Here is a 13,064-nt window from a genome sequence, read left to right as displayed (position 1 = left end):
ACTGAAGACTGGAGTAATGATGCTGAAAATTCAGCTTTGCATCAAAGAAATAAATGACATTTTAAAATATATTCAAACAGAAAACAGTTATTTTAAACTGTAATAATATTACAAAATATTACCGTTTTTTTATTATATGTATTTTTGATCATGCAAATGCAGCCTTTGTGAGCCTTGGTACCAGCCTATCATAAAAATCTACCAGTCTTTGTAAAATACATATGATGTGTGTACCATCAAACCACCCAGCCCTACTCTATAGCTTTGGGGTCTCCAGTGAGATCTGAGCTTTGTGTTGTTGAATCTGCAGGTAAATTAAACTGCATATTAGAACAGAAGACAGAATATGACACCTGTCATGTAGATGCCCACCCTGGACTGGGTTCTGCTGTGTTTTATTCATGTGTGAGCTGTATATCAGTTTTTTGTGCTAAACAACATAAAGCACTGACAACACATTCGACCTCCATAATGTGGCATATTTCTGGATATTAGTGTGGGGTACGCTTGGGGGTTTTGATCAGATTGTGAAAAAAAGGCTATTATAATATTGGTTAATATTTTACTACACCCATATGGCTTTGGTTACGTCAGAAGAAATAAAAAGGTAATTTCATAAGCAGAGAATGTCATTCGATTTTGATCTAATCTTTTCTTTAGAATAACATGCACTGATGAAACATTTACAACACAACTTGAAAAATTAAATAGGGTCCACTTTTATTTCATGTTTGATTTGCATGCTTTAGTATGTGATATGAATGAATGTCAAAACATTCAGATCTCTGTGTTGTGTTGGAATAAAGATTTCTACTCCTTTCCTTTCCCCATTCTCCATCATCTCGTACTTTTTCTCTTTCTCTCACTGTATCTCTCCAGTCATCCATCATTCTCTCTCTCTCTATGTGTGTCTCACTGTGGTGGTGGTGGATCAGTATCTATTGATGTCGGTCTCTGAGCGTTGAGCCTCCTGTACTATAGCAGAGCTTAGACTGATTCACACCTCTAGAGCTTCTTCTCAACACAAACTGGCTCGGCAACTTATTCATGACTCAGACAAGTTGCCGTTTTTTTGCTTGGATTGTTTGGAGGTTTTTTGGCTGCTGTGACATTGTGAATGCAGCAGTTCAGATGCTTTTGAGAAAAACAAGTGCATTTTCTCAGGAATGCTTGATTCTGATTGGATAATCAGCACTTTATGTACACTATATTACAGTGTTAAATTGCAATACTTTACAATAGGAGGTTTTATATTTTTAATTAATTGCGAATCAAGCATTAATGTCATATATGTTAAACTGAATAGCCTAGAGCTGATGTGTTGATGTTGGATTTGACATATACCCTCATAATTAAAATGCTGAAGATGTTTTCTCTCATTTTAATAAGACACCAGGGTGCATTTAGCTTGCCCTTGAGTTTTACCTTGTATAAACAGCATATCTGCATAAATTAACAGCACCACATGCTAAATATTGGTTGGAGTTGGAGCGTTAGCTGCTTAATCCATCACATCTGCCCTCGCTTATCATTAGTGGACTTTTTCTTCGATATTTTCCAAAGTTAACTAGGTCAGACTGTGGGTCTTAAGACACGTAATGATGATCAATTCGTCAATTGATTGTTTGCAATTTTGTGGACTTGTATTTGGTTATTTCTAGTATAGGTTGTCTAATAGTTCTAATTAGGCCAGTCTCATGAAGAAATACGTTTTATTTTTACAAGTCGTATTTTACTTCAAAATAAAAAAGATAATAATTATTATATTATATTGTTATATTATATTAGTCATTTTTGAAAGACAAATTAAAAAGACTAAAATAGCATTTTCTTGTAAAAGGTACTTAAATAATTGTTTTATTTGCAACCTTGAAAAATATTTTTTTACAGTGTATATATAAGCCCGATTTAAAACTATAAAGGTGTTTTTGCAATGTTTCAATGGCAGTGTTTTCATGACAACATATGCAAATTATCATTACTGTAATACACTAATGGGGATCATCCTGAATGAATTCAATTCAGCTCATCTAATATTGTCATCATCTAACTTAGTTGTATTTTATTTTTAAAAAATCATATTCTTATTCAGTGTTTTTTTGTTTTCCAATTAAAACATCTAAAAATCCTGTAAACAAGTTAAATTAATTTGAGAAGCAACACGCTGCATGCGATTGTATTTTGAAGTTATGTGTATTTTGTCTTACTGCGCTGGAAGTTTTTTTTTCCACTCGTTTTTACTTTTTTTATACTTTAAGTGAAACATGTGCCAATGAAGTTTGACCAAATACACTTGTATTAAAGATACATTCATACAAAATTAGTCTTGATAGCTAATGCAGTGTTGAAGGATTGTTTTCAATTTACAATATCAAAACATCTATGAAACAAGTCCAAAAAAGCCTAATTGAAAACTTAAGAAGTCATTTTTGCAGTGCAAATGTGCATTGAGTGAAACTGAAATTAAATTCTAGATCATAAACATCGAACAGGGAACATTTTCGCAGAAAATACTTCCAGATGAAAATGCAGAAAGTGGACATCCAACAACATATTTGAGCTATCAGGGTAAAGACCTGATTTAAATACACAGTTCAGAAATGAGATGAGGAAAGTGGACTTTATCGTACTCCACTGGGTCCATTCCCACAAAAACTGCAGCATCCTCGCTCATTTGGATATCGACTGGGCAAAAAATTGTTTCATGAATACATTACCAGTCCTCATTCGAAGACGGAAAGAAATTCAGTGCGTTTGTTTTGAGGCGCAATGCAAATTGTCACCTAAAATGCAAATGAAACAAGTTATTCTTTATGTTATTTGGGGAAGTTTGATAACTCCTGGCACTGTTTATGCAACTGGTTGCTGTGTTTTAAATGTAAATTAGGTGACTAGTAATTGGTAAGCTCTTCTGTTATGCTATATATGAGAATAAAATTGGCCAGGATGTTTGGAAAGCCACCAGAATGACTTTTGTTGTGATTTTTACATGCTGCTTCGGTACAGTGTTGGCCGCGTGTCACGGTTTGTAATATTTTTGTTGTTCCAGAAACTGTCATTCATCTCATTGATAGTACTACAAAATCAGTTTGAGTTAAGACTGGCGAGAGATAGCAGAGGACAAATCGAGTGAAAAAGTGTCACATTAACACAAAGGAGTGAGAAAGCCAGCGAGGGATATGTCATGTTTTGTGGATGTAGATTAAACTGGACGGTCCTGACTTGGCTCTGCTAGAACAGTGATTGGCTTGTGAAATCACACCAGCGTTCCTTCGCTAAAAAACCTCGTAATGGTGTAAGGAGACACAAATGAGCTCTCACACACTCCCCATCTGGTGCTCTGCCTCGAGCTGCGGGACTGTAAACTAACGCGTCTCTCGCAGTGTTATTTTGTCCTGTTTTCAGGCGTCGTGAAGGAACGACTCATCAGTTTGTTTTTAAAATTTCCGCCAAAGCTTTCTCAGCTCAAGCGCGTTTAACGGCCGTTGATGGGGCTAGAGATCCCTCAGGTGTAATTTGGTTGGACTGTAATGGAGTCCATCTTGTCATGGTTTGGAAAAGCTCTGGCTAATGCACAAGATGTAAACATGCTTAAACTCCCCATTGATTGAGATATGTTCCTGTTAATATTCGCCTGCTGTCTTTCGTTCTTTCTTTACTCCATCTATCCCACCTGCTTTTTTTCCTCCTTCTTCTTCAAAAAACTAGTCAACTTGACAGTCATGAGAAAGTCATGTTTAGATTAGATTTGGGTAGACTAGTGAATAAGTCCTAACAATGTTTCTAGTCTAACAATTTGATTGAATGTAATATGAATACTGAATGCAAGTATTGTATTATTCTGTCACGTTTTTATTCATAACATTTATAAATAGTTTAACATGCAACTGTGCCTTGTTTATGATTTCACCAAGTCTGCATTTATTTGATCAAAAATACAGTAAAAACAGTAATATTCTGAGATATCTTTACAATTTAAAATAACTGTTTTCTATTTGAATATATATTCAAATCTAATTTATTCCTGTGATGAAATCCTGAATTTTTTATTTTTATATTCTTTATGTAATTTGGGGAAGTTTGATAACTCCTGGCACTGTTTATGCAACTGGTTGCTGCATTTTAAATGTAAATTAGGTGACTAGTAGAGCTCTTCTGTTATGCTTTATATGAGAATAAAATTGGCCAGGAGGTTTGGAAAGCCACCAGAATGGCTTTTGTTGTTATTTCCACATGCTGCTGCGGTACAGTGTTGGCCGTGTGTCACAGTTTGTTACAGATTTGTTGTTCCAGAAACGGTCCTTCATCTCATTGATAGTACTACAAAATCAGTTTGAGTTAAGACCGGCGAGAGATAGCGGGGCACAAATCGAGTGAGAAAGTGTCACATTAACACAAAGGAGTGAGAAAGCCAGCGAGGGATATGTCATGTTTTGTGGATGTAGATTAAACTGGACGGTCCTGACTTGGCTCTGCTAGAACAGTGATTGGCTTGTGAAATCACACCAGCGTTCCTTCGCTAAAAAACCTCGTAATGGTGTAAGGAGACACAAATGAGCTCTCACACACTCCCCATCTGGTGCTCTGCCTCGAGCTGCGGGACTGTAAACTAACGCGTCTCTCGCAGTGTTATTTTGTCCTGTTTTCAGGCGTCGTGAAGGAAAGACTCATCAGTTTGTTTTTAACATTTCTGCTCAAACGCGTTTAACGGCCGTTGATGGGGATAGAGATCCCTCCGGTGTAATTTGGCTGGACTGTAATGGAGTCCGTCTTGTCAAGGTTTGGAAAAGCTTCGGCTAATGCACAAGATATAAACATGCTTAAACTCCCCATTGATTGAGATATGTTCCTGTTAATATTCGCCTGCTGTCTTTCGTTCTTTCTTTACTCCATCTATCCCACCTGCTTTTTTTCCTCCTTCTTCTTCAAAAAACTAGTCAACTTGACAGTCATGAGAAAGTCATGTTTAGATTAGATTTGGGTAGACTAGTGAATAAGTCCTAACAATGTTTCTAGTCTAACAATTTGATTGAATGTAATATGAATACTGAATGCAAGTATTGTATTATTCTGTCACGTTTTTATTCATAACATTTATAAATAGTTTAACATGCAACTGTGCCTTGTTTATGATTAAATTATTACAGTGAACACAAACAACTGAGACCTACAGATTATGTATAATAACAGGAACATCGTTTATAGCAGTTTGTGTGTGTGTGTGTGTGTGTGTGTGTGTGTGTGTGCTAGCGCCTCCTCTGTTGAAGCCAATTATTGTTGCTCTCAACCTGAAAAAAAACAAACAATACACATTATATAGCGCTGTTCAGTTTTAGGACTGAGGATGTAAATATATATATATATATATATATATATATATATATATATATATAGGAGCCTCTTATGCTCACCAAGTCTGCATTTATTTGATCAAAAATACAGTAAAAACAGTAATATTCTGAGATATCTTTACAATTTAAAATAACTGTTTTCTATTTGAATATATATTCAAATCTAATTTATTCCTGTGATGAAATCCTGAATTTTTTATTTTTATTATTTTTTTTTTTTTCAAGATTCAGAAGAGCTAAAACAGCATTCATTTAAAACAGACTATTCTAACAGTGTAAATGTCTTTACTGTCACTTTTGGTCAATTTAATGCATGTTTTAACAGATTTTTCCTTATCAGTGCACAATATTATATGTAGGTATATTAAATTGATCTTTGATTTTTCATCAAAATATAATACCTTGTTCTACCAGTTGATGTCAAATCTCTCTCGCTTTACTACTTGTTTTATTCAATTTTCAGTAAAATTTGGATTAATAAAATCAAGTTTGCTCTATTTTTACCCCAATAAATTATGTAGATTTAAGATCATCTTTTGTAGAGGGAACGAGGTTCACAGTTTTGACAGAACTGATGATAATTGCAACACTGCGGCCTCCAGATGCACAGGTGAAGTCCTGCAATCAGTGTATCTGACCCCCTAAAACATCTGCCTCCTCCAATCAAAACAACTCCATTTCTGCAACTGGAGGAGAAGAGATGACAGTCTGCTGATGGTTTACTGTTGTAGTAAATGGGCTGTTATTTAGTCACTAGCTCTTCCCCTCAGGTCAGAAAGAAACACCAGTACCGCATGAGAGGAAAGCCAGGGGTGAAGACCCATCAGACCCCGAGCTGTTGGTTTAGGGGTCGTCGAGGTTAACGCTGAGGTCAGGAGAGTCTGAGGTCAGGCCGCCTGCAGCATCTACTCCACAGTCTGAGTGGCGTTTAAAAATATCCCGTCAGACCTCAGTGTCAAAGCAGGTCAGCGATAGCTCGTCCAGACCTCTGACACAGCGCCTGTCCTCAGGCCCTTCATAACTAGGTCACGGCATGATGACATCACATCCTCAGCAGAAAATGCCTAACTGCCTAAACACCTCTGATGTGTTGATTATTGATGTATTCCAAGGAAACGTATCGCTTGAGTTTGTTTCGCCCATTATTAGTGATTGTGTCATTGTAAAGCTTGTTTATTATGCAGTTCTGATATTAATATGACACTTATTAAGACCAATGAAATTCACTGAATATGTGCATCTAAATGGAAACTAGAGTAGGTACACTGGGCCACTAATTGTTGATTCACTCACTGTCAGCAAATTCATCTAATCAATCACAGGGCCACATACAGTTGATGGGACTTGGGACTTGAAGCATTCACTATTGTCACAAAGCAGCTGACAATTGTTTTGAATGGTTTATATTGTTTTTTGATGAGCCAACAATGTTTTAAATGTCTAGTTTTCAGATAGGATTACTTCATAGATTAAGAAAGAATATCTATTGACAGCCCTAATATATATATATATATATATATATATATATATATATATATATATGAATATAGAACAGTACTTATTTTAGTTATACATTTATATATAATTGCATTTTATAAATGTCTTTACTGTTAATTTCCTTCCTTAAATAACAGTATTAATTTCTTTACAAAAAAAAAGTGATCCCAAACAATTCTCCACAACAGTTTATTCTTATTTACTTCCCATCAAATGTTTCAGCCAATTAAACCAATTCTGTAAGCAGTTTGAGAGGAAGCTGTGTGGTGAGTGTTTACCCACTTTACTGATCGTTTTAGTATAAGTGTGTTGTTGTTGTAATTATGGCCATTTTAATCATGTTAATGATAATGCTACATGATATCTAGTGTAATTTGACTTAACAGGAACACATTTCTGTTGTAAAAGCCTTACTGATGGGGCCGTGGAGGTGCATGAAACCGTACAGGTTGAGAAACTGAGTTAGGAACTAACGAAAAATAATGAGGTTGAAGAAGCAGCCAGCGAAAGAGGAAGCTAACTGTGTGAATCGTATCTCACCAGGAGCTGAGAGCAGTGAGACAGCAGCGCCTGCAGACAGCACAGTCACGGCTCTCGGGAGGTTTCTAGTAAACATTTACCACTGGATTATCTGCTTCCCAAACCGTTCTGTGGCCGTCTGGATCTAACTGGATTACTGAATGTCTCCACGAAGACAGCAATCATGTCAAGCGTCTGCTCCACTTTACAAAGCTTAGTGACCCATGAGACCCAAGTGTCCAACTGTGTCCATTAACCAGTGACCCAGAGTGTTTAGGTCCCTCATTAGATTTAGGCCGTTATCATGTATCCAATCATGCATTATACGCAAGCATAACACATATTGAGTAAGCCTGGATTGTGACTCTGTGTGTGATATTCGTAGGAATCATTGCGCTTGTATCTTCCAGCAGAATGTTTATGTCTGTTTCCTCACGCAGACAGAGAGAGATTAATGTGTATTTGAATAATTTCTGCATGAATGGCCCATTGTAAATTAGATTTTACTGTGCCATAACAACCTGCTGGAGAATCGGAGCTCGGCTTTTACCGTTGGCTGAACACCAGTCTTGAGTGCCGGCAATAATTTCCCCCCCCCCCCCCCCCCTGGGTAGTTACTGAATTTCATGGCCTCTGTAGTTGTGCTCTGCACAAAGACAATAAAGTTGAATCTAATGTAATCTAGTGCAGTGATTCAGTGTTTTAGAGTTGTCAAAATACTAAATGTCAGTATTGATATTGGGTTTCTCAATAGCAATGTCAATACAGCAAAGCCTAATATGTAATATTAAGACTATTGAACACACTATTCTTTTTTTTTTTTTTTAAGTATAATAATGATACATGTATTTTTAAATGTAAGTCATATACCATATTAATACATATGCCAAATATTTCTAATTATTATAAATGTTATGTTAAATATATACTGCTTTATGCTAAAGTAAATATTGTTGAATATATATGTAATATAATTTATATTTTTTAATATACTGCTTGTGTATGTATATATATATATATATATATATATATATACACACAAACACACAGTATATTAAAATATAATATATAATATAATATATATTTATATATTGCTATTTAAGTAATTATTCTGCAATATATAATCTGTAATTAATTTATAATTATAAATAAATAAAATGTATAATTTAAATTTTGTATAAATTTATATATTTTATATTATGTGTTTGTGTGTGTGTGTATATATGTATATATATATATATATATAGTGACATAGTTGACATTTAGTCAATTAAATAATCTTCATGCTAATCAGGTAATATAAGTAAGCAAACAATAAAAAAGTAAATTAAGAAAATTAAAATTAAGTAAATATTTATTTTATTTTTGTCTTTTTATTTACAGTGCAAAAATATCTATATATGACATAAGTACTTTTGACCGTGCATGTTTGTTTTATTTATTTATTTATTTATTTATGTATGTGTTTATTTTGTTATCATGATTGTTATTTGCTATTTTATCCTCTAGGTTTGCTAAAATTGAAATCAGTGCATCCGAACCAATCATTCCGTTCCGTGAGACCGTGATCCGGCCTCCCAAAATGGACATGGTGAACGAGGACCTGGGAAAGCAGCAGAAGGTGGCGGTGATTCACCAGGTCAAGGAGGAACAAATGAAGAATCCCGAAGGCGTTCAGGTGGATTCCACCGGTCTGGTCACGCTCACCACCCCTAACAAGATGGCCACAGTCGGGGTGCGGGCTATTCCTCTTCCTGAGGAAGTCACCCACCTTCTGGAGGACAATGTAGAGCTCATCCGCACAATGGAGCAGTTCAGCCTGTTCGCCTGGGAGGACAAGACTCTGGACATCAACCAGAAAATCTTGGAGAACATCCAGGATTTCAAGGTGAAGTTGGAGAGCAATCTGCAAGGCCACAAATGGAGGGAAGCCGTGGAGCGTATCTGGGCATTTGGTCCACGCCGGTGTGGGCCAAATATTCTCCTCAACAATATCGAGGGCTACCGGAGACCCTCCGTGTGGCAGTGTCTGGAACGAGAGAAGGAAACCGAAAGGGCCGAGATCAGAGACTTTGACAACAGCATTGTGAGTGGCTTCCAGCTGGCCACGCTTTCTGGTCCCATGTGTGAGGAACCTTTGATGGGGGTTTGCTTCTCTGTCGAGACCTGGCACATGAAGATTTCTACACCTCTAGCTCAGCAAGACTCAGTCGATGAGGATTCCCAACCTGCAGAGCCAAGTAATGACGACCAAAGTGAGAGTTCTGACGTTCACGAGACGAGCTCTAACCGAAGCAGGAGCAGAGTGGGGGCCGCCGGGGGTTCGGTGGACTGTTATGGGCCGTTCTCAGGGCAGCTCATCGCTGCTATGAAGGAGGCCTGCAGATTCGCCTTCCAAGCTAAACCTCAGCGGCTGATGGCTGCCATGTATACATGTGAAATCATGGCCACTGCTGAGGTCTTAGGTAAGCATGAGTTAATACAGTCTCTACTAAAGCATTTGATTAATCCAGTCAAGAAGGCACAACATTTCTAATCAAAATTAGAGTTTTGTGCCTTTCAGTCTAAAAAAGATCATGGAGTCACAAAAGTCAAAAAAATCCTTTTTTTTTTTTTTTAATTTACAGAAATGTACAAAATGTATTCCTTTTTATAAATGAATATTTAAATTAATTGTATATTCATATTTTTAGTTTTGATTTTAATTTAAGTTTCTGTAATTGTGTAGCATTTCTAATTTTTCAGTTTTAGTTTTAGTAATTTTAGTACTTCACTGTAAACTAATTGTAAACATTGTATTTCAGTTAGTTGCAAAGGCAACTTTTCTCATTTTTTTAGACTGATGTTCTCAACATTTCTAAACATTTATTTTTTTAAGTCAAATGTTTTCATCTAATATCCATATTTTATTTTAGATTTATTTCAATTCAAGTTTTAATAGCTTTAAAAATATTTGTAACTATTTAGTTTTAGTAGGCAATAACAACACTGTTTCCAGTTAAGATATCTTAAAATCCTTCAAACTATATAAATGTAGTTAAGAACCAACACTGTATAAGATATCAAGGCTAGTTTTCTATGAATGTATATTTAATACAAATGTATTTTGTACAACTGCACTGTATTTAGTTTTTCACCTAAAGTATAAAAAAAAGTTTCAATATCTTAATATCTTATGTAGTGTTGCTTCTCGAAAAATAGGTCATGTTTTAAAGATTTTTAGATATTTAACTGGAAAACAAAACAAAAATACTCATTAAGAATATGCTTTTTTTTTTTTGCAGTTAAGCTTGAAGATGATCTGTTTGCTAGTTTACTCTCTAAAAGTGGATATGTCTATTTAAAATCTACAATATTTCTCTGTCACCGACCAAAAAGTACTGATGACATAATACATTATTTATATTTGTATACAATTTTTGTCCTGTTAAATAATACCCAATATAATTTTTAGCTGAATAGCAGATCATGATTCATTAATTTAATTAAGTGTCATCAGTATGTCTGGTCCCATTTTCCTGTATGAATCAAAAATACTGCAGCAAAGCAAAGAAACACTATTTCATTGGGTTTTAGTTGTCTCTTTAGGAAAACTGAAACTGAAAAGGGCCACTTAAAGAGATAGTTCACCCAAAAATGAAGATCAGTCCTTATTTACTCACTCTCACGTCATTCCAAACCCAGTGCGAATAATGACCTACATTTCAGTCTGTTCTCCACACAAAACTATCGTATGACTCGGAATATACAAGTCATATGAAACTTTTATGGTACTTTTATGCCTCTTTTGCGTTCTGACAGTCCCAGTCGTCATTTACTTTCATTCAATTGAAAAGAGTGGCAAAGATGTTCATCAAAAATCCACCTTTTGTGTTCCATGGAAGAAGGACGGGTTTGGAACGACATGAGGGTGAGTAAATGATGACAGAATTTTACGTTTTGGCTGAAGTGTTGCTTTAAACAATTCCAGTCAGTAAAGCACATGCCAATCAACCTGTACCTTAAATAAACCCACAGTCTCTGACATGGGGCAAAGGGCCATATACCGTGCAAAGAGGAAATAGTTCTCCCAAGTCCTTGATTGAAAGCTGATGTGAAACAGCCATGTACCGGTGTGATGTCGTCATTGCACCAGGCTCCAGAACAAAAGCTAAATTGTCTGGCCGACATGCCTGTGTGAAATGAACCCGGTTGAAGGGGTAAGAGAATCCTGCCCCACGAGAGCCAAAACCTCTGAGGGAATCAATCGGATGGGGCCAAAGGGGAGAAAATACGTAAATATTTTAACAAATGGTGCAAATTACCTTCCCGATCATTTTTGTTCACTTGGGGAAAAAACTTCTGTAAATCAATCTGTAAATGAAGCGCAGGCATTTCGTTTCCGTAACTGCGATGAGAGCAGAAGTATTTGGGAGTGCAGCTGGAGTGTGTTAGGGAAGATAATGGTTCTGAATATAAAATACATAAACTTCATTTTTCACTGGCAGGATGTTTTCCATGTCCAGATAACTAAGTCACACTGTTGATATCCAGGTGTATCTATTACAGATGTTTCCAGATGAGATAGACGTCTTACACGTATACATTTTAGCTCTTAAAGGGCCTCTTAAATATTCTACACTTTTGTAGCAGGTAAGCCAATTTACAATGTTAGTCAGCAAAACGTGTGTAGTCTATCTATCTATCTATCTATCTATCTGTCTATCTGTCTGTCTGTCTGTCTGTCTGTCTGTCTATATCTATCCATATCTATCCATAATGTATGTGGTGTGTGTATTTATGTATACACACACACACACACAAATATATATATATATATATACATTCATTCAAAAAAATGTCAAATTACAAACATATATATTCAGGGTTATAAAGTTATAACCCTGAATATATATGTTTGTAATTTGACATTTTTTTGAATGTATACTTTGTATAATATCTATTTATAAATAATATTTATATATTAAATACTGTTTCTCCAGTTAATGTTCATTTTTAGAGTCAAGCTTCCTTGCAAAATTATAATTTTTCCACCATTACATCCTATTCGTAATCAGATTTTTAAAATCTGTGGTCCACCAATAACATTATCATCCAGCAATAGGAACGGCTGCAATAACCATCAGTACTCTACCTACTATGACCTCCATCAACAAAATCACTGTCATTACAAATAAACAGGCTGTTTTTGCTACTGTTTCTTTAGGACTTCTATATATAAATGACCTACTGCTAAAGTTCAGCAACACGGCCAAGTTGAATACTGAGTAGGTGTTGATGCATCAGCGTAGATGGTCATATGTTAATGTGCTCATAGATTTCTGATTGAGCTGTTTTTGCTGCTTAGTTTCACTAAAAAGTCCCTGTGGGCTGCAGAGGGAGCTTTGCGTTGTGAATGTTGGAGTATGTCTACATAGTCCATCAATCTCTTTTAAGAGCAAGGAAAATCCTGTTTTCTACGATACATCCCCTTTAACTGTCGAGTCAATAACAGTTTTATACAACACAGTAACAGATGTGAGCGTTCATGGCCCAGATGTACAGAGGTCATGACCTTCTATAGATGTCTGTCATCGAGTATTATTGCGAGAGCTTCACGCTCATCTACAGTGTTAACAGGTCGATGGTCTCTGGGGCTGAACTGTAAGATACACAGGCACTGAGCTGCTTCCCCCATCACTTCCACGTATTCACCCG

At 35.9% G+C, this 13,064-nt stretch overlaps 1 protein-coding gene across 1 annotated transcript in view; it reads left to right on the top strand.

Moving 5' to 3' along the window:
- Positions 1–13,064, top strand: part of efl1 (elongation factor like GTPase 1) — a 139,457-nt gene that overhangs the window by 113,246 nt on the left and 13,147 nt on the right. The window contains exon 18 of the mRNA XM_016452221.1: positions 8,877–9,832. Coding sequence (XP_016307707.1) covers positions 8,877–9,832 — 956 coding nt within the window. The remainder of the gene's footprint in view (positions 1–8,876; positions 9,833–13,064) is intronic.

This window comes from Sinocyclocheilus anshuiensis, unplaced genomic scaffold (assembly GCF_001515605.1).
Source record: "Sinocyclocheilus anshuiensis isolate Anshui unplaced genomic scaffold, SAMN03320099.WGS_v1.1 scaffold579, whole genome shotgun sequence".
NCBI classification, from domain to species: domain Eukaryota; kingdom Metazoa; phylum Chordata; class Actinopteri; order Cypriniformes; family Cyprinidae; genus Sinocyclocheilus; species Sinocyclocheilus anshuiensis.
The sequence above is the reverse complement of the archived record's forward strand: the minus strand, read 5'-3'. Positions and strand labels throughout refer to the sequence as shown.